Source organism: Monodelphis domestica, chromosome 4 (genome assembly GCF_027887165.1).
Source record: "Monodelphis domestica isolate mMonDom1 chromosome 4, mMonDom1.pri, whole genome shotgun sequence".
In the NCBI taxonomy this organism is placed as follows: Eukaryota; Metazoa; Chordata; class Mammalia; order Didelphimorphia; family Didelphidae; genus Monodelphis; species Monodelphis domestica.
This window is the reverse complement of record NC_077230.1, coordinates 368843290-368868392: the sequence shown is the minus strand read 5'-3', so window position 1 is coordinate 368868392 and position 25103 is coordinate 368843290. Positions and strand designations below refer to the sequence as shown.

Below are 25103 nucleotides of genomic sequence, written 5' to 3'. Positions count from 1 at the left end.
ATTTGAACCCAGGTCCTCCCCCCACTTCTTATTCTATCCTTAACCCTGGCAATTTGGAAGTAAATAAGCACAGTGCTAAGCACTTCCTTAGATCCTCACAACTGCCTTGGGACATAGATGCTATTAATCTCATTTTATAGTTGAGGAATCTGATCATGAGAGGGTCACACAGCTAGAAGCAACTGAGACCAGATTTGCACTGGCATCTTCCTGACTCTACACTTGTGCCACCTGGCAGCCAACAATATAGCTTCTAACAAAAATGAAACCCTCCCCTTACATTTCTTGGCAAAGATACTGGAGTGGTTTGCCATTCCCCGCTCCTGTAGATCTTTTTGTCAAACTTCTTTCCACTCCATCCTCCATACTGGGTATGAAAGGGACAGCAAGAAGAAGCATATGGATATGGGATATAGACTTTCATATGTGAGATTAGTAGGGCTGTAACATGAGTATCCTGAAGTTATAATGTGTAAGAAGGCTCTCAAGAAAGGAATGGGTGGTTGTAAACTATATTTATTCCTGGGGCAATAGGGAGCCATTTCAGTGAATAGAATAAGGAGGGGTGACATGGGTAGATCTGAACTTTATTTTGTTTAATGTATGGGAGGATGGAGTGGAAAGAAGTTGGAGGGAGGGAGAAAACCAGACTGATGTTGTGAAGTGCTGAAGGTCCCTGTATGAAGGAGATAAGGGGAAAGACGTGAGAGGTGTTGGATAGATAGAAATGTCAGGATTTGGCAAACAATTGGTTATATGGGGTAATGGGAAACAAGGGAGTTCAGGAGGACACCAGGACTGACAATTGAATAATTGGTGATACTGACAATAACAGAGAACTTTGGAAGAGGGGAAGGTTTAGGGGGAGAAGGCAATGAATTCTGTTTTTGACCTACCGAGTCTGACATGTCTTTCAGATATTTAGTTTGAAATGTTTAGCAGATGCTTAAGTGAGATTAGAATTGAATATGGATTTGGGATTTATCTGCATAGAATAGTAGTAGTAGTCTCTCCGTGACCCGAGAATGACAATTGTCTTTGTGCAGTTTCATCTACGGTGTACCCTCATGTGGCTTTGAAGTCCAAAGACTGAGGCGCACAGTTTGTGGCACATGGGGCATGGGACGCCAGTTGTTATGGGAGGTGCAGTTGTGGCCTGGTGTCGGCGTTCACACGCAGCGGCAAGACCTCGTCGCTCATCTTCAAAGGTGGTGGCAGCATGGTGAATGTGGGCTCGCCAGCTGCTTCTGTCAGAGGCAGTGAGTTCTAGTTGCTTTGGTGTAATGCCAGCCCACTTCAAGTTTGACTTTAGCTGATCCTTGAATCTTTTCTTTGGTCGGCCTTGTTTCCTGAGTTCAGCTGACAGTTCACCATAGAATACCTGTCTTGGTATTCGCTGTGGGTCCATGCTTGTCCAGACCATCGTAGCTGGGTTTGGAGGACCAGGACTTCGATGCTGGTGGAGTTGGCTCTGTCGAGGACTTCCTGGGTGGTGATTCGGTCCTGCCATTGGATCCTCATGATTGACCAGAGAGAGCGTTGGTGGAATTGCTCCAACTGCTTCATGTGCTTCCGGTACAGTGTCCATGTCTCACAACCGTACAGGAGCGAGCTGAGGACCACTGCGTTGTACACTTTGAGCTTCGTCGCAGTGCTTACACCCCTGTGTTGGAGGACTTTGCAGCGCAGCCGCCCAAGTGCCTGGCTGGCCTTTTGGATCCTGGCATTAATCTCGTGGTCTAGGGACCCGTCGTTGGAGATGGTGCTGCCCAGGAACTTGAAAGTGTTGACGTTAGAAAGCTGCGTGCCATTGATTGTAATGCACGGCTGGTTAGTTGGCCTCCTTGGTGCAGGTTGGAACAGCACCTCTGTTTTGCTGAGGCTGATAGTCAGGCCAAACAGTTTTATTGCAGTGGAGAATCTGTCCACAATGGTTTGGAGATGATTTTCTTGGTGGGCCATGAGAGCACAGTCATCTGTGAAGAGAGCTTCCAGGATGAGTCTCTCACTTGTGGTTCCCAGTAGCTGCTAGCATGCGGCAGCAGCCACACCCTGGGCAAAGGCTTTGACAGGCCGGCTAAATCTTGTGAGAGTAGCCATCGGGTCATCGACCCCTGGTGAACCAAGGCTTTGTTCACCCAGCATGTGAAGACTGCTTCGGCGGAACAGGTGGAAGAAACCAATAAGAAGGTTCAACGGCGAAGCACTGTGGAGTGCTTAGGGCGTGTTGGAGCACAAAAGACAGCACGGCCATCCAATGCAGCTGAGGAAGTCTCCAGATGTAACAATTTTTCGTGCCACTGGATCCAGGCTTCCAACGCTGAGAGAGTGGGACTGTCTCTGTGCATCGACTTTTCCCCTTAAATCTCCTTCATGCACAAGTATCTGCATAGAGGTGATCATCAAATCCATAGGAGCTGCTGAGGTCTCTAAAAATGAGCAGTATATTGGGAAAAGAGAAGCAACTCAAGATAGAGCCTTTTATTCTTATTTTAAAACCATTACCTTCCATGTTGGAGTCAATACTGTGTATTGGCTCCAAGGCAGAAGAGTGGTAAGGGCTAGGCAATGGGGGTCAAGTGACTTACCCAGGGTCACATAGTTAGGGAGTGCCTGAGGCCAGATTTTAACAGAGGACCTCCATTCTCTGGGCCTGGCTCTCAATCCACTGAGCCACCCAGCTCAAGATAGAGCCTTTTAGTGTTGTCTTGGTACTGACAAGAAACCAGCAAAAGATCTTTAGAAGTAGGTAGGATAATGGGGAGAGTACAGTACTGGGAGAAAATCCAGAGAAAAAAATATCAAGAAGAAGATGGCTATTAGTGTCAAATGTTGCAAAGAAGTTGGGAAGAATAAGGATTAAGAAGAGGCCATTACATCTGGCAGTTTGGAGAGAGCAATTTCCTTTGGGTGATTAGGCTGGAAGCCATATTAAAAGTGCTAAGAATAGATTAAAAGGATAGGCAATGGAGTCACTAATTGTAGGTAGCTAATTTTATTTTAAAATAATTTTATTGATACTTTTTTAATAATACCTACATAAATTTTTAATTATAAAAAATCTGTCTTCTCTGTTTTTTCTATCTTCCCTGCTCAATTAAGAATGAAAACCAAAGGAGGCAAGTAGGCAGCTCAATGGATTGACAGTCAGGCCCAGAGTTGGGAGGTTCTGGGTTCAAATCTGACCTCAGACACTTGCTAGCTGTGTGACCCTGGTATAATAATTAAAAAGGTCACGAAATTGTAATAATTAAATTAAAATTAAATTATGAATCTGTTAGTAGCTTTAGTGGCTTCATTACATCAAAGTAGTGATAGTAATGAGTGGGAAATTTGGAAAGAGGTAGAGTTGTCTAGTGTTAAGGGTAAATTTTAGGGTTGAGACTGAATATAAATTTAGTTGGTCACCAGGGATTTTGTTTCTAAATCCCAATGAAGCACTCAAGTCAGAATGGAATTTTATGGTGATTTATTTACAATAGGAGGAAGAAATTAAGAAAGAGAAAGAGGAAAAGAGTTAAACTGCTCTAGCTCAGGTTGGGCCAGGCAGGAGTTCAAAGGCCTTGGCCAAGGGGGCCTCCCCAGAGAGCCAAGGGAAAGGGGAGTCAGTCTTATCACTCACCACGTGACCGTCTCAAGGAAGCTGTCTGAGTGAGCTCTTCCAGGCTCCAGTTTCAGGGTCAACTGGTGCCCAGGCCTCCTCACAGGAAGTGACAAGAATTCCAAAGGCAGTTCTCTACATCACTTCCTGCATCTCACATGTGCCAATGGTGGCTCAAGCTTGGCTTAGGACAGCCCAGGGGACAGTCAGTTGTTTCTGATTTGTTACTTGCTAGCACATGCCAGTTTAGTGTGGGTATATACTAGTTAGTATATAGTGTGGGTATATACTTAGTCTAGGGGCTAGACTAAGCAAAAATGGAAAAAATCTAAAAATTACACTAGCTAAATACCCTAATTGCTATTCTCATACAATCCAGCATTATATAATATATAATGTGGTGACACAGACAAGAGTTCCAATCTCCAGCTAGAAGTCCACAAAAGTCTCTTCAGCAAGAGTCCCCAGAGCAAGCTTCTCCAGCAAGCATGTCACCAATGGAAGAATGTGTCTTTAGACCTCTGGTCATGCCTTTATAAGCCATTTTCTCCATCCACTAGTTCTCCCCCATCACATCTTGGGGACCAATCATAGTTCCTTAATTTGCCTGCCCCCCCCCCCCAGGGGGGTGGATTTCCTCTCTATGAGGGTGTGTCTGTACTTGCACATCAATGGTAAAGGATCTTCAAGTTCTTGACTGAATACATTAAAGGTCCCTGATTGATTATATCAAAGAAAACAAAGGGACAGTAATTCCCTTTTCACACTGGGAAAGTCTCTTAACCCCCCCTTGCCTAGCCCTTACAACTCTTCTGCCTTAGAATCAATACACAGTATTAAATGGAAGGTACTGGTTAAAAAAAAAAAGAATGAAAAACAAAATCTGTTTCTGACATGTATAATCAAGTAAGACAAATTTCTGCATTGGCAGCACTTAAAAGAAAAATCATATCTTATCTGTCTATGCCTATCATTCTGCACCATGAGTCTCTCTTTTCTCTATCAGGAAGTGAGTGGCACATTTCATTATTCTTCCTCTGAAATTGTGCTAGGTCATTATGCTGATTGGAGTAACTTTACAAAGCAATCAATCTTTGCAATATTGTTGTCATTGTATAAGTTGTTTTCCTGATTCTCTTCACTTTACTCTGTATCAATTCATACAAGTCTCAGATTTTTGTGAAATGCTCCTCCATCACTTTATCAGCATCATAAAAATCTATCACATTCACATACCATAACCTGTTCAGCTATTCCCCAATTGATGGGCATCCTATTTCCCATTCTTTGCCACTTCAAAAAGAATTATAAGTATTTTTGTACATTCTTAGAATTCCTCTCAAAATGTTTTCCTTCTAATTTCCCCTTCTTACTTCCCTTTCCATCCTGTTGAGTGAAATGTATTTCTATACCTAACTGTACTCTTCCCTCCTTTGACTAGTTCAAATGAGAGGTTCAAGTGTCAGTTACTCCTACTCCTTCTGCCTTCTACCTTGTTTAGTTAGAAATTCACTTGTAGTGAAAATTTGTGTGTGTGTGTGATGTGATCCTCCTAACTTTGTATGGTATTTAATATTCAGGTTATAGATCCATTTTGAGTGGGAGATTTCATTTTACACTAAAAAAATCCAAATAAAATGATCATTTTCATATATTGTTCTGTGGTAGAAAAGTCAACAGCACTTACTAAGCATTTTCTATGTATCAGTTACTGTGCTAAGCAGTAGATACAGAGAAAGATGAAAAGAATCATTGATCTCAAAGAGTTAACAACATAATTCATTTTGAATTTATTGTTATCTGGTGTAATATGTTGGTCTAAACCTAATTTCTATCAGACTGATTTATAATTTTACTAGTAATCCTTGTGAAATAAGGAATTCTTTCCAAAGTAATTTATATTTGGGGGCATATTGAATACTGAATTGAATTATTGAGATTGTTTTGGGGGATAAACATTTTATATAGCATCTATTATGTGTTAGCATTGTGCTAAACACTTTACAAATATTCCATATTATTCTCATGAAATTCTTCCAGGTATATGTTATTATCCTCATTTTATGGTTGAAAAAACTGAAGCAGAGTTTAATTGATTTATCTAAGATCATACTGCTAGTATCTGAGGTTGGATTTAAACTCAGATCTTCCTGCCTCCATGCTCTATCCATCAGGCCACCTAGCTGCTGTGAAGATTGGATGTGGCTATCCCCTGATTGTAACAATGAAGGTATTTAGCTCTTCCTTGATTGTGAAAATTGTAATCCCATGTCTATTTTTTAGATTTAATTCCCCCAAATGGAAACACAATACTTAAAGTTGAGTGGGAAGATCTGCCCACATTAGATCTAATCACCAAAGGTGTAAATATCCCACTTAATCATGAAGTGGGAGGTCTGTGACCCACTTGTGTTATAGTGGGTAATGAATTAGAATCAACTAACTGCCTTCTGGGCAGTCCTAGAGCATAGTGTCAGCTGTGATTGGTAGACGTGTAATTAGGGGAAGTAACATAAGAAAAAAGGTCATTTTTTTTTTAAACCCTTACCTTCTGTCTTGGAATCAATGCTATGTATTGGTTCCAAGGCAGAAGAGTGGTAAGGGCTGGCAATGGGAGTTAAATGACTTGCCCAAGGTCACACAGCTAGGAAGTGCCTGAGGCCAGATTTTAACGCAGGACCTCCCATCTCTAGCCCTGGCTCTCAATCCACTGAGCTACCCAGCTGCCCCCAAAAAAGGTCTTTAAAAGAAAGAGTCAAGGGCCTGAACGTGGTGGTTCTTCTGGGAGTTTGAAAGAGACACACTTGGAGTGGAGCCTGCTGTAAGAAGCAGTTCTACTGAGGCTGATAAAGAATCTGCTGATTGAACTGACAAGTGGTGAGTGTAAAGGCTGACTTCCTTTCCTTTGCCGGAGGCCATCATACCCCTACTGGCTGACAAGGTCACCATGTGAGGAAATGGGGTCTGCAGACCCCAAAATGAGGGCCCTCACTGATCCCCCTCTGACTTCTCTCCCCAAATTTTCCCCACTAATGAACTTGTTATGGTTATTATTCTCTTCCCAATACAGGAGAAATATGAGAGCAAATATTTATAGGATTAATATATATCCCACTTTAATCCCCCTAGATTAGTACCCCAAAAAGATTGCAAGTACAAAATTAAAGCCCAAAGATTACTGCCTATGACCCCTACTTTCTCAAGCACAATACATGCTTCAAGGCCTTACAATAAACACTGGCCAAAAGCTTGAGTACTAGAATGAATCTTTCCCTACAGTTATTAAACTCCAATGAATTTGTTGATGAACAGAAGCCAAGCAGCATTACTAGGCACTTCAAAGTAACACAAGAAAAAGAGATCTTGTAAACTGAGGAAAACCCCCAAACTGGTCTGCATTAAGTCCTCATATCTAGATACGAAGATGTTTTGTTGTTCATCTCCCAAGCAATTATGATGGATAGTGAAAGCTGACCAAAAGCCCAATGATCCTCTCAGCAGGTCAAGGGGTACTAACCTACAAATGGCTTTATTCACATTAATCATATCTATCACAGTGTTGTAGAAGCCTAGTAAATGATCACAGAATTCCTTGTTGTAGTAACATCACAAGAGTGTTGTTTAGGTGATTTGATAATATCCAAAAATTGTAGAATGTCACATACATAGAAGATTGATTGTGTGTCAAAGAAGCATGTACCAAAAAACCTACATAATAAACGAATCACAGTATTATGGCAGAGCACTGTATAAGATGCCTGCATACATGGGTTGAATGCACAGTGTGTCTCATCTTCTTATTCCGGTCGTGATGTCACATCTGGGCAGAGAGACCTTGGCTCCTCAGAGAGGCCGCTGGACAGACCTCTATATTCTTTGGCCTGTCTGGAGGCATCAGCCTTCGGAAAAGGCCCATTGTCTTAAGACTCCTTTCCCCTGGTTGAGGTCTTATAATTCTTACTTGGCTCAGAGGAAGTTGGAGATCTCTCTCTCCCTTTTTACTCTTTTTCTCTTCCTTAATATTGTCCCTCTATCATAAAATAAACTACCATAAATTCCATTCTGACTTTAGTAATTATTTTTGGGATTTAGTAATTACATCCCTGGAGACCAATTAAATATATTCAACCTAACCATAAATTTAACACTGCTTTGGTGGTTACCTCTTCTGCCTTCTTCCATGGGAAGTAAGACATTTGCCACTGGAGCCCTGAGCTTTGACTGAACTCACACCTTATCTTGTTTGGTCTTAGAATCAGAACATTACTTCCTGACATCTGAAAGCCATACCACCAAAAATGTACTCTCTCCCCACTCCACTTTTAAATTCTAGCTCCCTTTAGTCCTATCTCCCCCATGCTCTTGGCCAATCAACAAAAAGTAAGCGTTATGCACCAGACTCTGTATTAAGTTGCTTTTAAGAAGCAGCTTTTTCATTTTTGCCTTTCTAGTCACCAGTGCTTTCCACAAATGTTTAATATGCATGTTAGCTTAGCTCATTTTCTACTGTAATTTAGATGTGGTTATTCATTCACTCATTGGTGTGGGCATCCAAGTTTTTTTTTTTTGTTAACTCGCTTACATTCTGTCTTAGTATCAATTCTAAATGAGAAGAGCTAGGCAATTGGGTTTAAGTGAATCATTCAGGGTCATACAACCAGAAGTAGTATCCAAATTTTTACAAGACTTTTTCTGATTTTTCCAGTTGTTAGTGGTCTCCCCTCCCAGCATCTTGTATTTATTTTATTTATGGACAGCTAATCTGTACCCCTTTATAGTAAAATGTCAGCTCCTTGAGGGAAAGGACTACATCCTTTTTGTATTGGTAGCTTCCTTACTTAGCATCATGTTTGACAGACAGAATAAAGGATGGGGACTGGCCCTGTGATTCCAGCAGTAAAGGGAACTTCCAGGTGAGTAGACTTTCTACTAGAAGCCACTAAGAGCTTAAGGAACTGCCCAGGGTCACACAGCCAATGTGTCAAGAGGTAGACCTTGAATCTAGGTCTTCCAGAGTTTGGAGGCCAATTCTGACTGCTTTTCATGCTGTGAAAGATGGATCAGAAAGGGAGATTTGAGACAGGAAGATTAGGGGCTATTTAATAAGGCTACTGAAATAGTCTATGCAAGAGGTGATAAGGGCCTGAACTAGAGTGGTAGCTCTGAACAGAAAGAAGGCACTACATGGGAGAAAACCAGCCTAATAAGGCTGTCTCATTTAGGGTTGTTGGGTCTCCAGTAGGAGGGTGGCCCATTTCTCCTTGCCCTAAACAGTGCAGACAGTAGGAATTAACTGTCAAGGGATTAATGAGTCCTTAATTTAGGGCCTTTTGGTGGAGCATGGAGAGGCAGAGGAGGGAACGGCTAGCTATAGAGGAATAAACCCAGGATCATCAGATTTGGGGCTAGGACCTTAGGTACCATCTAGTTAACTCACAGTAGAGATTACAAAACAGAGAAGGGAAGAGATGCCCCCCTCAAGAAGATACAATTAGTAATAGAATGGAGGTTATGTTCTAGCCCTGGGACTTCAGAGTGGGAAAAGTGGACCGTTTCCACAGGGCCCTAAAATTTCAAGTTTCTCTAGTAGTTACAATAACTAATTCTCTTTCCCACTCAACTAAATACCTCAAGTATTCCTTGTGTTATTTCCCTGTGATGAAGGGGATTTGGGAATGATTCTTACAGACTACCCCAAGTAACAAAATTGCTAGTTATAATTGCACGGGGCTTTTGACCATAATCAACAGAAAATGTCAAGGCAATGTTAAGAACTCTTAGTATGTTCCTGATTAATTTAAACCATGAAGAAAAGCTAATTAGGTATAGAATTGTGGCAACTCATGCTGGAAGCTGAGATCAAATTAAACTTTTTCACTCATTCTCTCACTGTGTGGTACTGGGTTAGGCCACAACTTTCTCTGATGTAAAAATTAAAATTACATTTCAATTATACACTGAGCCTGTTTCCTCCTCTGTAAAATAATGATGTTGAAGTCCCTGAATTAGCTCTGAGATGATCATTAATGAGGTTTTCAACCCTCTGCAAAGGATGGATTTGTGGAGCTCCTCTAGCTATGGAGAGCACAGCTTGTAGTTGCCTGTCTTCCTATTGGACTCATCCTGCTACCGGGGATCTACACTGATTACTGTGGGGAACCAACCAGATTCCATCCAGATGTTTATTTTGGGGGCTGTCATAAAGATTGATTGATTGTTCTGGTGCAAAGGCAAAGTGGTTACTTCCTTGGGAGAAAAATCACTGACCCCATCCTCTGCAGGCTGAGTCCAACTGTGCAGGGATAATGAGACAGCTTCTCTCCCAAGAGGCATAGCTGACACGGGTATTATAAGCTACAGGTAGCTGCTACTGGGTCTAAGGATTCTCAGTACTAAGGCCACTGCATCCAGCCTTAAATTTTTCGTTCCTCTTAACTGTTGTTGGAGCCATGCAAAGATCAGGGACCAGATCTGAATCCCCAGCTTTACCAGTGACTGTGTGGAAATCTATTTGTTCAATCACTTAAGAGTCTCTCTTGGTCAACAAAGATTTCGGCACCAATTCCTCTCTCCATGACAACCTCCTCACACTATGGGGGTGGGAAGATTAGGGGGCAACTAACAGTTCTATAGTGCTTGACTGCAAAGCACCTTGTTTGATCTCATAATCTCTCTAGGAGAGAAGTAGAAATATTTTTAAAACTGAGTTGGAAAAGACCTTAGTGGTCATCTAGTCCCAATAGGAATCCCCACTCAAATATACCTGACATAGTCATTCTGCTTCTGTCTGAATACCTTCAATGAGGAGGATCCCACTTCTTTCTGAATATTAGCATAACTGTTTTAGGTCAATAAAAAAAATCGGTAAAGAGAGGTCAAGGCAGCATGGCATTGAATGAGTTGGGTAGAGTCAGAGGACTTGTTTGAATCCAGATTACATACCTTACTATTACTCTGTGATCTTGAGCAACTCTGAATCTCTCCAAGCTCTGGTTCCTTGTCTAGAAAATTTTGAGGTTCAAGTAGATTATTTCAAAGTCCTTTATGGTGCAAAAACCGTGCTAATTTTATTATTCTAAATGACTTGCTTATGGTCACACAAGTAAGACAAATCAAGTCTGACGTTCAATTCAGTGGTATTCCCACTTTATCAGAAAGTGCTTTAACTATGGATCCACAGAGATGGGGGGGGGGGGAAGATCTATGAACATAAGGAAAAAATTATACCTTAACTTCTAAAATTTAGTATTTCCTTCAATTATGAATTTTTTTTTTTTGGAGAAGGGGTTTGTATACTTTACTAAGAGGTCCACGACACAAAAAAGGTTAAGAACTCCTACATTTTACCATACTGCCTTCCCCCTGACAGGATGAAGCACGGTTAATGCATTCAAAGTGAAAGAATATACGAAGTCTTTCCTTAGATCTGTATCTGAGTACTGTGGGGTACTAAAAGGTCTCTTGATAATCTGGTTCATAGAGGTGAGGTTACAGGTCCCTAAAGCCACAGAGCAAACGCATGGCAGACTAAAGCTTGGTATTGCCCTTTCCATAAAGGCTTCCCCAAGCCAGTCATCTAGTACTGTTGTGTTGTTCCCTCCAGCTAGAAGTTGTCAACCCAAATCCAAAGGGCCTAAATGAAAGACTAGGAGCAACTTTTCAACAGGTCTTTATTTTTGCATTATATTTGTTACACAGTGTTTGAAACCTAAAGAAATACATTTTTTTTTCTCTTCAAATTGATGTGTATATAAATATCATTTGTTAAGTCTGTACTCATCGCACTCAACTCCATGGTCTGTCTTGCCCCATATCCAGGCTAGAATTACCCAGCTATGACTAATGAATCTCAAAGGGCCTTTAAGAACATTTGAGATTTGTGGATAGGTGGAGAGAAGGTGAGATAAGCCAGTTTTGTTGAAGAGTCATAGAGAAAAATAAACATCTTAATAAAAAGGGAAAACCAGCTAATGTTTCTGAACTGGTTAGTCAGGGCTGGTTTCTGGAAGGAAGGTAGGAACCTGCCTGGGACACAATTTGTTTCATTCACTCTTCTTTCCCCTAGTGGTCTGTAGTAGGAAGATACCCTAGCTTGGGAAAATAAACATTCAGTAACAGTGAACTCCAGCCCCAGCTCCTTGGCCAAAGTTGGCTTCAGTCTGGAATTCTTCTCTTGGTAGGAAACAAGTTTGACAGCTAAGCTCTGACATAAACAGTTGTGAGGCAGAAGGTCCCAGGTATGCATGTATTTCTTCTTTGACCCCTGAAGCAATGACCTCACTTCCACCCTGAGATTGCTCAGAGAGGTTTTGCAGACCCTAGGGATGGTGTGGACTGCTTGTCCTGCATTAGCAGGAAGAGAGGTTTAGAAGTCCCCAGGTATCTATCTAAGCCACCAGAGGCTACCCTGAGGTGGTGTGGGGAGCAGAGGGAACCTTTGTCCATTGCTAAAGCAGCCAGGCAATGATTCCTCTACTGATCACCTTGGAAAATGGCCTCTCTCTGTTAGTTGTCTACCAATTGACCTGGCCAGAGATAGGAATTGCAGATCTTGAATCAAGTCTGGAGCAAAAGCTTCAGGTGGAGATTTAAGGCAGGATCCAATGTAGTCCCTTTAGGATACTGGGTAGAAGCCATGGGATTTTGAGAACTCAAAGCTAAGACACAGAAGAACCTTTTTTAGTTTAGTGTGAAAGGTCTGAGCTGAAAACATACCCCCTTCCATTTCTAGAAAGTCCTCCCTGAATGACTAACTTGCCTCAAGTCCATGATCTTTCCAGAATGCAAATGCATCCACTGTTGTAATCAGTCAATCCCTGACAGAGGTTAGGCTTGCCAGGAGGACGTCAGCCAAAGGTGCAGAACACAGTCCATCCACCTTTCCCTATGCGCTTGTCTTTCCATCTCCCTGCTTCTACTTCAGGCCCAGGGACAGACTGGGGGTTCCATCAGAGGAGAAGCCTTCAGGGCACTGGTAGGTAAGGACAAAGTGGTGACTTTGGCACAAGAGAGAAGCTAATGACTCCACAGGCGAGAGGCAAGGTTTGCCCATGGACACAGTCCCCTTACTCAAAGAACCCAGGGAAGAAAGGAAGAATGAAGGGGTGATTTTGGGAATTCAGGTAGCCAAAGGGGAGGAAGCACCTCTAGAGCAGAATCCATAGAGCTCTTTCCTGGGCTGTGCATTCTTTCAAAGCATCTGTATTGGTCACACCAAGGGGATTCTCTAGTTTATGTGACACAGCAGCATATGGAGAACTTGCCAGGCACTCTGGCATGCCAACAGTGCTAACCCAGAAAGGAAGAACATGGTCAAAGGAGAAGTTTCATGAATGCTCTGAATTCTTAAATAAACAGAATCTCCTTATAATGCTTCTCAAATTAAGAAGACAGATCTACAACAGAAACAACTTTTAGGGTAAGGAATTTTTGGAACTGATAATAAATTATAGTTCAAAGGGCTGCTTGGGGAGAGGGATTCTTAGGTCTCCAGATTATTGAAAGAAACCTTGGCACATATTTCTGCTTGCAAAGGGCAAAATCAATGCAGGTCCTGAAAGAAGGTGGGGTAGAGATGCTACAGTCCACAAAACACCATTTGCATCTAAAGGTGTGCAACTATTTAGAGAGGAGGGAAGACATGATGATTGTAGGGTTGGAACTGGACCAATTGAGCTGGAAGGACCAGAGAGATGAAATGGCTGATGATCTGGTGACTCATTCAGTTTAATAATATCACTCTACCCCACTCAGGTCTTGGTGTCTCTTTTCTGGAGATACTAGCAAAAAACTTAGATTCTAAGTCTTTGTTTCATCTACTTATCAAACTCAAATGGAAAAGTCCCAGAAAATGTTCCAAGTTGACTGCACAGGAAATTGCTTTGATTATCTTCAATACTAGGTCTATATATCTGCACCACTCCTCCGACCACTTCCTTACGTTCCATGTGTTAACTTTCCAGACTTCCAAGTTCAGACTCATTTAGAGGTTGAAGACTTGGCTTGGGGACCAGTGATTTAACAAAGCTGCCAAGAAACCAGTTGATAGGTTAGAGGCAGAGAAAGGAGCTAGCAGGCAAGGCAACTTTGGGATAGACAGGAATACTGTCAGGAATAAAAAATCAAGGGGAGCTAAGATCTTGAACTGAAGGTGTCCACCAAGTGAGACAAACCAAAGGAACCCCCCCCCCCTCTCTGGTTGGGGAGCATACTAAGGAATAAATAATGAATGAAGATGAATAATTGGCTCCATAAGGAAGAGTAGCATGAGAATGGCTGAAGACCAAAGAAAAGTCTGACAAAGTCAATTTGCATTCAATGTTTCTATAGTTCTCATGTATATCAAGTAGACTTTGAGCAGTGGCAATGCAAACCCTCTGCTGGACCAATGGACTGTCAGATCATGTTTGGGGGGCTCCAAGATGAAGTATATTTTGGTCACAAGGAATTTCAAAGACTAAGATTCTGTGCAACATGTACTGTTCAGAAATATGTCATTCTTCAGGTCAAAGACATCAATGAAAAATTTCCCTCTTAATTTGAGGTAAGTTAATTTTGTAAATGCTATAGGGCTTGATGAAGTAGAGTATCTCAGTCCTCCTGCCTTCTGGGGAGCTGGGCAGCCACACCCTGGTGCCCAGAGTTGGATTTCACAAGAGTGTACAGTTCATCAGTTTATAAAGGGAGAATCTTTCATTTAAAGTTGTCAGTTTGACAGCTTCCGAGACAGTACTAGTCTGGAGCACCTTGGAGTATGGAGAAGGAAGAAGAGGGCAAATGGCCAATGAACTTCTTTTGAAATGTAAGAGGATAGACAACATGCATTCTCTGTGTCCTTCCTTGGTCAAGACAGCAGGGGCCCTTGTTGCATGAAAGGATACGACTGACAAAACTATGCTCATGGTCTTATGTTCAGAATCAACAAGGATGGCCATTTTGTGCAAAAGCATCCTTTTCCCACCCTTAAAGTGAGAAAAGGTATAATTTTGAGAGTATTTATTGTGACCAACTAAACAGAAGACTGACTTACTCTGACCACTAAAGTTTGAGTATAAAGTGTTGTCTGTCTTTGCTGGGACATAGCTTTAGAGGCCAGTGTCTAAACTTTCCCTTAGGGTCCTGGTTCCCTGCCATCACTACTTCAAAGAGTCACTTGGTTAGCAGCAAATGCCTCCTATTTGTAGCCACAGACAAAGAAATGAAGATTATGCTGTGGGGAGTAAAGGAGCAAATATTCCTGGGGGTAAATTCTAGGTGCTAAGTACTCAAGAGATCTGAAGAAGGGCACTGTCATATCATGTTGATAACAGAATGATGTAAAGACGAAGATAACTCCCATCTTCTCTTCTTCACGATTCTGAGAAGGCTTCTAGTCTAAAATGAAAGTGGGAATTCATAATCACTGTATGGGGGTCACTTGGGTCATCAGATGCTAATTGTGGTTGGGTCTGGCCAGGACATTATGCTCACTCATTGATCTCAGGGTTACCAAGAGTCCAGCCAGACTGAGATGCAGCCCATTCTTTCCTTAAGTCCCCTTCCCTTCTAAGACCTTGCTTATAACCCCCAGGCCATCTTCTTGTGCTTGGCTAGGTGAAAATTTGAGGTTGACTCATGCCTGATCTGGCTTGTGGGCCCCACTGAGCTCAGGAAAGAAGGGAGAAGGACTGGAACCTAATGTGAGAGGAAGTTACTGTCACCAAGTTCTGTCTGCCTCACAGAATCATCCTATTTTTAGAAATTAAGACAGCTCATAGATCCACTTCCTCTTCAAACGAATTAAGACTTGCCTACCTAATATATAGAATATAAAAAATACAGAGCTTTGACATTCTTTCCTTTGTAAGTAAAATGAACATGATCCAGCTGTGGAGGAGAAGCAGGAAAGGCTAAAGACACAAGTCTCTGGCAATCCCGACATGTGCTGCCATCCATCCCTGCATTCCAACGTGGGAAATCGGGCTGAGGCCTACTCCAGAGACAGTTACGTGCTGTGGACTCAGGAGAAAATGTTGCTACCTCAGGGCAGGTCCCACCTCTGAGGGGAAGTTTCAAGTAAACAATGAAGTTAGGGGTTGCACCATTTTGACAGCTGGGTGGAGGGAATTTTGGAATAGCAGGATCAGTAGCTACGTCTGGGTCATTCCACCTGAGGGCCTTTACCATCCCCTTTCTTGGGGTTGAGCTTGTAACCATAAGGTGGGCCTATTTCCCAAACCAGGTAAGTTGGGATGGATTCCCCATAAGGCCCCAAGCCCTGGGGAGGCAGAAAGGCAGATGAAGGGAAGGCAACCAGGATGGTAACATCATGGCAGTTTTCCCTATTGCCATAGTGTACCAGCCACTGGTAGGAGACTGATTTTGAAAGGGGACAGTCAACTCTAAGAGACCCAAGGATTTTCCCAAGATGCCAGGAGGAACTATAATACGAGTAAAATGTGCAAAAGGAAAAAGAAAAAGCTTCAATGACTCAATCCAAGCATCTAGGATTAATATTCCATCAGAGCATGAACACTTATTTTTTTTGGATTCTCTCCCTTCCCTCCTCCCCTCCTCCCCCCTTGGAATATTCCATCTGCTCAAGTACCCAAAGTAAGACTGACACAGCCCGGGGTAGGGGCTAGGGAGGGAGGAAGGGAAAAAGGAAGAGAAAAATCACCACAAAAGGAAAAAAAAAGGTGCAAATTGGTTACCTCAGTCCTCCTTTTTCCACCCTGGGCTCTTGGGTTAGACAGGTATGCAGCAAAAATATAGTGGGTAAGGAGGAAAAACAAATCCCCTTTTCTCCACAAAAGCAAAACCTTAGCCTGTCCTCAGAGGGGTCTCCTGGGAAGGGAGGGAGGGAGTGGGCAGCAAAGGCAGTCTCTGGACTGGGGCAGGGAACCCAGGCGTCCCTCCCTTTTGCTGCTGCCGCCGTTGCCACTGTCACCACCACCGCCACCACCACCACCACAACCATCACTGCCAAAAACTGTATGGGCTGGTCTGTGGTGCTCTCCTGTCTTCTCCCTCCCTTCCCTTCCCCTAAGCAGGCATTATAGCTGGAAGCCCTCCATGGGGGCCTCAGGCTGCTGGAAGATGAACTGTTGCTGTGTCTCATCCACCCGAGGGGTCAGGCCTGTGTCTTCATCTTCTACACCAAAGTAGTGCTCAATGAGGTCAAAGGCCTTCTGGTAGATCTCTTGGTTCTCATGACTCTGGAGAAACTCGATCTTGTCTAAACCTATAGGGAGAGAGGAAAGAGAAGAGACATGAGGGCTCCACTTGGACAGAACCCACAGAATCTCAGCCTACAAGGAACAACAGAGCTCCCCCCCCTTACCCTGGCCCAATCTGGTACAACCTTTACAAGTATAGGAAAAAACTTTGATGCATCACCCCTATTCCTCATCCAAGGAGTCATCCCACTTCTAGGGGAAGTCTCTGGCTTCTGGATAGTCCTACAAGTTAAGAAGTTTCTCTTACTGGAGCCGAGTCTGTGTCTACAAGTTCCACCCATCATTCCAACTTCTATCTCAGGATAAGCAGAGCAAGTCTAACATCAATTCTATGTGATGAAATTTTGCTGTAGATCATGTGCCCCTTGGGTTTTTTCCCCTCCAAACTAAGCTCCCTGGTTCTTCAGACAGATCTTCTTAAGAGTATCCATTCTTTTTGTCAACCCTGGCATTTTTCTAAGTGGATTTGTTTGTCAATGACCTTGTAAAATGTGACTGAGAAACAATTGTCCAGATAAGGTAGGACCAGCATAGAGAATATAGACATTCAAGTATATGTTGCCTCCAACCCATAAGGACCTGTTATCCTTTTATCCTTTAACGTAAATAACTTTTAATGTAAATTCTTCCTAGATTAAGGAGATGGCTGTTACCCCAAACATGCAGTATTTATTTTCTCACCTTCCCTCAAAGTATACCTATTCTGATCTTGGTTTGTATTTAAAAAAAAATTCATGTCATATGTTTTCCTTTAACCACTTTACAAGCAGTTCATTCAGGCTATCTGTGGTAGAGCCTTTTAAGCTCATATTGGTCTGATCACTCAGTCAGCATAATGACCCCCCAAAAGAGTGATGCCATTTTGGTCCTCTTCAAGTACGAAGGACAACTACCATACTGTACCAATCATACCAACTATTACTTTAGAAAGTAGAAGCCATCTCTCTATGACTGGCAACCACTGATAGAACTTCAAAAATGGTTCCTCCTAGGGCTTTTATGAGCTCTGTGCCCTGTCCAGCCATAATCAAAATTCTCTAACACCCAAATAACATTTGCTACATGGCTGAGAACTGAAAGAATATTCCCCAAGAGGCTGGAAAAGTCACCCTAATGTTATCTGTATACGTTAATGGAAATCTGGAGGAGTAACAGAAGTCAGAATACCTGGGTTCCAGTCCTGGCTTTGAAACTTATTAGCCAGGTGCCCCTGGGGCAAGTCACTTCACTACATCTCATTCTTTCTGTCACAGATAAAAACTATCCAGTTCATAAGACTGCTGTGACAAAAGTGATTTGTAAATAGAAGTGAGCCATCCTGATCATGACTTATTAGCTCTACTAAACTAGGCAACACAGTCTCAAGTTGTACCTCACATATGCATTATCATGGTGATGAGAAACCAATGAAAACACTGAATACAAAGCCCTCTGACAATAACATTAAGGGTGCAAGAAGGTTAGAGATACTACCTACCATAAGCTTCTTCAATGAGGCCACAGTAGGGGTTGGCCCCTGCACCCGTCCGCTTAGCCTCTTGTTCACCTAACCGGAGGATGTTTTCAAGGCCATTGAGGGCAACCTGTACGATCTTAGAGTCCATCACAGTCAGCAAGTCGCACAGAGGTTTGATGCAACCCAACGTAACCAGATACCTGGACGGTAAGGCAAATGCTAGAGGTTAACATCTATAACACACCACCAGTTTTTGGCTTATTGGCTCCCAAAAATTCCTCCTGTAGAGGGTTAGATTCCTAACCCACCTTGGGAAAGCAATGTACCAACTTCAATGTCAATTATTTTAGGTATTTAGTCACTATTTTAGGTATTGATGGTAAGCATTCCAATGAGTTCCACCCAGGTTCTACCCAGCAGCTTTCTGGGCTGCTTCTTTGACCACTTTACAAGGTGTATTTTAGGAATACAAAAGAGCATTTGTATCTGTTAAGAGACAGACATACTTCACTTGTTGGATAACGTCTAAGTTTAATATTAAGAATATTTTCCATCCACTAATGTGAAACCAATCATTAAAAAAAATCCTTACTTTCTGTTTTAGTAACAATTCTGAGACAGAAGGGCAAAGGATAGGCAAACAGTAGTTAATGACTTGTCCAGTGTCACACATACAGCTAGGAAGTGTCTGAGGCCAGATTTGAACCCAGGTCCTCCTAATTTTAGTTCTGGCACTCTATCCACTGTGCTACCTAGCTGCCCCTGGAACTGATCATTTTAAACTTTTAACCCTTTATAGCATATGTCCAAAAGATGAAAATATTTAACAACTGCTGAGGCAAGTTTATGTCACTGGGAAAGTAAAGTGTCTAAACTTTTCTTAGGCTCCACTGTCTCTAGAATGAGTCACTCTAGGATTCCCATGAAAATCCAGCTTGCTCACCTTATCCTTGTTTGGCTAGAATAGAGGAAGGGTTTCTTAGGCAAAGGCAACTTGGAGGTGTGTGTTTATATAGCAAGCTTGAATGGCTATTTTAGGGGATACCATGTAGAGCTTGAGGGTAAGGGGAGTGAGGTGGGTAGTATGTGCCATAGGGAAGGGAGTGCCAAGTACCTGATCTGCTCAGGAGTCCCTCCTGATGTGGCGTTGGTGATGGCCCAGGCAGCCTCTTTCCTTGTTCGGAATTCAGCTTTCTGCAGTATCTCGATCAACACAGGAAAAATATTTGCATCTATGACAGCCTAAAGCAGGGGGAAGAAAGTGGAGCATGTGGAGGTAGGTGATAGTTCTACTAAGGACTTTCCTAGTCTAGAGAATAAATAACAAAGCAGATTCTGCCAATCAGAAGATCTTCACCTGAAAGGAAGCTAGGTGGCTCAGTGGATTGAGAGCCAGGGCTAGAGACAGGTCCTGGGTTCAAATTCAACCCGAGACATGTCCTAGCTGTGTGACCCTAGGCAAGCCATTTAACCCCCATTGGCCAGCTCTTATAGTTCTTCTGCCTTGGAACTGACACATAGTATTGATTATAAGATGGAAAAAAATCATCTCTGGGGATTTTCAATTACAGTGGACTTAAAAAAAACCTCAAAACAAAACCTTTACTTTACAATCTGTCTTAGAATTGTTACTATGGAAAGATTCTATCTCTCTCCACTGAGTCATCCAGCTATCCCTATAGTCTCTTGACACAGATGAAGAGAAGGAACAATAGAGAATCTGGCTTAATTCTTATGGACCTTTTGTCCATTACGTTCAACCTTGGTCTCATTTCTAAGAGTAAAAATGAAATTCTGCCCTTTGGAAGCAAACATCCAAGGGCCTTACCTCCTGGATTTCCCATAGGTAGTGGTGGCAAACCTTTTAGAGACCAAGTACTGAAACTGTACCCCACCCCCACACCCCCACCCGTCTTACCACAGACAGGGGAGGGAGGAAGCATTTGTCTGGGCTACTGGGAAGAGAGACGGGTTGGGTCATGTGAGAAAATGTCTTCAGGCGTAGTGGAGAGGGGGAAAGGAGCAGCTCCCTCTGGCATGCATGCCCATAGGTTCACCAATATGGAACAGAGTCAAAGACTTATAAGGGGCCTAATGCTTTCTACTGTTGCTAGTTGAACAAGAAGCCTTTTTTCTTCTCTACCTGTATCTGGGCCCTGTTTCCAGCTGTGATGTTTGAAATGGTCCAGCAAGCTTCTTTCCGGATTGACTCCTTGGGACTACTCAGTAAGTGGAGGAGGCAAGGTAGGGCTGAACAATTAAGTATCACCTGAAGAAGAATACAGAGTTAAGACTGGCATTTTATTTAGGAGATTTCTATCTGTCATTCTAATATTTACAGTGCCCAAAGACACAAAGAAATCTTTGGTTCCAGACATCAGGAGCTGGTATTCGGCAGGGACAGATGCCCTTATCTGACAAGTCTTGAATTTGCAGTCTACTTTGCAGGGTGGCCTGATGAAGAGGGGGGCTGTATGCTTCCCGACTTACCTGGGTCTGGATATCATCACCAGTGACAATGTTGCCTACTGCTCGAAGGGCAGGGGAGGCCACTTTGTAGTCATTGTGCCTGTGGAGAAAGGGCAAGCCCCAAAGAGATCAGATTAGTCTAGGATAAATACCTAATACAGAGCTTAGTTAACTTGAGGGGTGGTGAAAAAATGACTAGAAAATCTAGAGAAAGAAAAGACCTTACAAATCACCTAACCATATTTTTGAGATGAGGAAACAGGTCTTATGAAGGTTAAATTACTTGATCAACATTGTAGAGGTATATAGCAGAGTTGGGATTAGAACCATGGCCACATTCCAAATCTAGTTATCTTTCGAGGAAACCAAGTTAACTTCATAGGTCACCTAGTCCAACTCTAGGCTGATAACAAATCCCATCTACAAAATTCCTGTCAAGTTACATGCTGTGGATAGTTCTAATTGTTTTCCCTCAAACTGAGCTGAAATGTGTCCCTGCAATTTTAACTATCATTCTAGTCATTTACTAATGGGAAGAATTTCTATGGTTCTTTAAGCTTTGCTTAGTACTTTATAGATATTCCCCCCAGGCTTCTTCCAGTTCCCAGCAATGCAACTCTGATGTTTAGCCACAGTACCCTATTCTCACTTGTCCCATGTATCTAATGAGCTGCCAGATCTTGCCATTTTTGCCTCCACTGGCTTTCCTCAGTTCTCTCCCCTTCTCATTACTCTGTTATGGCCTTCATCATCTCTTTCCTGGGCTCTTTTTCTCTTTTTTAAAACCTTACCTTCTATCTTAGAATCTATACTAAGTATTGGTTCCAAGGCAGAAGAATAGTATGGGCTAGGCAATGGGGGTTAAGTGATTTACCCAGGGTCACACAGCTAGTTAGTATCTGAGACCAGATTTGAACCTAGGACCTTCCATCTCCAGGCCTGACTCTATCCAATGGGCCACCTAGCTGCCCCTCTTCTGGGCTAGATGGTTTCCATGGCTTAAGTCTCTTCCCCCTCCCATCCATCCTCTACGAAGCTTCCAAAGTAATTTTTCTGAAGGGGATGTCTAACCATGTAACTTATTCAAATTCCATTGGCTTCAACTGCCTCTAGAATAAACTACAAACCCTTGTATGGCTGTAAAGATTGCCTAGCCCTGGATCCAACTTTATAGGGAGACCCAAAAGTCTTGGTGATCAGTTAATGCTTAAGATTGAACTAAGATTTTGGAGACATCTTGCATCTTACTTCTTTTTTCCTCTCTCTAATCTAATGGGCCATCTAGCTCTTTTTCACATTCTATCTCTGGGCCTTTTCTTTCCTTTAAAAAAAGTTTTTATTGTCATCTGGTGTTTCTTACATCATAGTTATTCCCATTATTCCTCCCCATCTCATAATACATTTATTGTATTTTCCAAAGGAAAAAAATCAGCAACACTGAAAATTCATGCAGTGTGTGAAACCTGAGGACTCCCACCTCCATAAAGAGGTGTTCTTTCCTATCTCCAGTCTTGCTTGCTCTGTGTCTCTTGTGCCCCTTCTCCTTGTATGACCTCAACTCAAGCACTTTCAAGAAGCCTGGCTTGATCCCAATGGCTAAAGCCCTCCCTCCCTCAAATGCCCGACATTTATTCTGTGGAGATGTATTTTGAGAGCAAGGGCTAATTCATTTCTGTCTCCATATACCCAGCACTTTGCACAGTGCCTGGCATGGTGGGGCTAGCCTACCACAAAGAAGAACTTAATAATTCTCTCCTCAGGCAAGATAGTCTGTCCTTTCAATAATGTCAAATATTATTAAATCAGTGAAAGGAGGACAGATATTATTAACCCCATTTAACAAATGGCAAAATTTAGGCTCAGAGTTTCAGTAATTTGCCCAAGGTCAAAGACTTTGTAAACATCAGGGACAGGCCTAGGACCCAGTCCACTGGCTCCAAGATCAGTGTTCTTTCCACTAAAGAAACTTTTTGGAATGATTCTCCAGAGCTGCACAGACAAGGAGCCCCGGGTCCAGGTGAGCCTAACTAATGGCTTCTCTTTGCTGAGTCTGGAATGAGGTTCTCTAGCACTCACATCAAGAGCTCCACCAGTCTCCGACAGACTCCAGAGTCTATGACAGCTTGAATCTTCTCATTGGGGCCATCAGACAGATAGGAGAGGGCCCAGCATGCATCTGCCAGCAAGTCTGAGTCACTGCTGAATAGCAAACGGGACAACACAGGCAAACAAGGAGAAACCTGCAGAGGCACAGGGAGAGATGCTCAGACTGAGCTGTGGAGACACCTTGGGAGAGCCCTCTTTTCATCTTCTGTCCAGGTTTTAGCACCCCCAGGCAGCACTTGGGCATAGGTGAATCCCTGACAGATCCCTTTCTGCACCCTGGATGGGAGGAGAGGCAGCTTTCCCCAGAAATGACTGCCAAGGAGTAACAGTGATTGTCACCATGGGACTCAACTTTCTAGAAGCCTTTCATGACTTAATAAGGCCTTCCTATGCAACCTTTTGGGTAGCTAGGTGGCAAAGTGAATAGAGTGCCAGGCCTGGAGTTAGGGAAGACTCATTTTTCTGAGTTCAAATCTGGTCTCAGACACTTTGTAGCTGTGTGACCCTGGGCAAGTCACCGAACCCTGTTGCCTCAGTTTCCTCATCTGTCAAATGATCTGGAGAAGGAATGGCAAACCTCGCTGGTATCTTTGCCAAGAAAACCCCAAATGGGCTCACAAAGAGTCAGATATGACTGAAAATGACTCAACGACAACAAAAGTGCAATATTCCTGCTAGTACAAGGAGTTTTTTCTTTTCCCCCTTCTCCCCATTTTATAGATGAGAAAATGGAGGCTGGTTCAAGGAGGTGAGGTGACTTGCCCAGAGTTACACAGCTAATTGGTGCAGAGCCAGGATTCTCACCTCCTTGTTCTAATACTAGAGTTCTTTCCTCTACCTCACCAAACGAAGACATTTTTTCTGGAAACTTCTCCAAAAAAACCTAATGTAATGGTTTTCTAGTTAATACAATAGCCAAGGAAAAGCTCTCTCTCTGGACCCATTCTTCACAGAAAGCTGGCAGTACCTGGCTCTATGTGGGAGTCATGGGGAGAGGAGATGCACAATTTGGCTCACCTTTTCGAATTCAGGGGGTGGATTCTTTCCTCGGCACAGGTTTGACAGGGCCCAGACAGCATTCCGGGTCATCGTCACACGTGTGGATTTGGTGAGGAGTCTGAGGGAAATGCAGCATATTAAGTCAAGCCTAGGGTGGTCAGGCCCAGGTATAAAGCCTGGAAGAGACCTCTGGAATATCCCCCCACAAACTCAGCATGGCTGAGATTTTTAAGTGGGTCAGGAAGTTAAGCTGAGTAGCGCTGCCAACCTTATGTCTCAGCAGGCTCAGAGAATTCCCTGAAAGTGAAGGCTGCAGAAGTTTGATCTTTAGAGATCCTGGGGTGAACACCCCCGCCTTCTCATTTTATGAGTGGCTCAGATGTGGTCAGTCATTCTCTGAGTCCCTACTATGCATAAGGAATTATATGCTGCTGATTTTCGAGAGCTGTTATTTCATGGGTGATAGAAATCTGATCACAGACAAATTTAGAGCTGAAGGGATGCCAAGAGACCATCTTGGACCAGACCTTTCCTTTTGCAGATGAGGAAAATGAGGGCAGTAACATGGCCTGCCTGGGGTCACTCAGATGGGTAAGCCTGAGTCATGAGATTTAAACCCAGATCCTCTGACTCCAGAAATCATGTTCTTTCCAGTGTCACACCTTTCTCCAAATCACAGCTCTTTCATGATTTAGCAGAGGGTCTCATGAACTGCCATGGCCAAAAAATGTTACCTGGTGGCCAACCTTCTAATGATAAGCCCGTGTTCTTTGTGAGGCCAGTAGAAAATATACCTTAGATGGTAAATATAATTAGTCTTTGGGCCTGTATTCAAGGTCTTTTCAGCTGAGTGAGATAGAGAGATGTGACTATGAAAAAGCATCACTCACAGGAAAGGGGTGACTTGCATAATGAGCATGAATAATGTTTTACCTGTTTAGTCTAAAAGCAAACCAACACTGGCATAAATAATGATGATTTTCAAAGAATCAGAGAATGCCCAAGTTGAACTGCAGAAGTCATCTGATCAAATGCCCTCATTGTATACACCAAGAAACCGAGCCCATATTTACTCTATGTCACTCAGGAAGTGAGCAGAGGAATTGTGACTTTAAATAAGAGACTAATATTTGAAAGCTTTCTTTTCCCACCACACCATGCAGTTTCTTAGCATTCTTAGAAGCCTTTGCTGCACAGGGTATTTTTCTATTATGCAGATGATATCAGCTGCCCCACCATGATTCAACAGACCCAG

At 42.8% G+C, this 25103-nt stretch overlaps 2 protein-coding genes across 5 annotated transcripts in view; both read right to left on the bottom strand.

Annotated features, from left to right (window-relative positions):
• Window positions 1–500: 500 nt before the first annotated feature.
• On the bottom strand, window positions 501–4405 carry LOC130453862 (uncharacterized). The gene is made up of 2 exons (XM_056795277.1): window positions 3623–4405; window positions 501–2429 (listed from the first exon to the last, which is right to left on the bottom strand). The coding sequence occupies exon 2, from the start codon at window positions 1960–1962 to the stop codon at window positions 1309–1311; it is 654 nt and encodes a 217-aa protein (XP_056651255.1). The 5' UTR covers window positions 1963–2429; window positions 3623–4405; the 3' UTR covers window positions 501–1308.
• Window positions 4406–11254: 6849 nt separating this feature from the next.
• Window positions 11255–25103, bottom strand: part of KPNA6 (karyopherin subunit alpha 6) — a 75573-nt gene continuing 61724 nt past the window's right edge. For all 4 annotated transcript variants that reach the window (XM_007492870.3, XM_007492871.3, XM_056795276.1 and 1 more), the window contains 7 exons: window positions 23867–23966; window positions 22820–22983; window positions 20765–20843; window positions 20418–20543; window positions 19389–19516; window positions 18296–18474; window positions 11255–16823 (listed from right to left, as the gene is read on the bottom strand). In XM_007492870.3, the coding sequence (XP_007492932.1) occupies window positions 16636–16823; window positions 18296–18474; window positions 19389–19516; window positions 20418–20543; window positions 20765–20843; window positions 22820–22983; window positions 23867–23966 (964 nt within the window). In that variant the 3' untranslated portion in view covers window positions 11255–16635. The remainder of the gene's footprint in view (window positions 16824–18295; window positions 18475–19388; window positions 19517–20417; window positions 20544–20764; window positions 20844–22819; window positions 22984–23866; window positions 23967–25103) is intronic.

What these genes read in the sequence shown, in the direction of transcription:
- LOC130453862 (XM_056795277.1), bottom strand. Translation starts at nt 1,962, where the DNA reads ATGGCCCACCAAGAAAATCATCTCCAAACCATTGTGGACAGATTCTCC.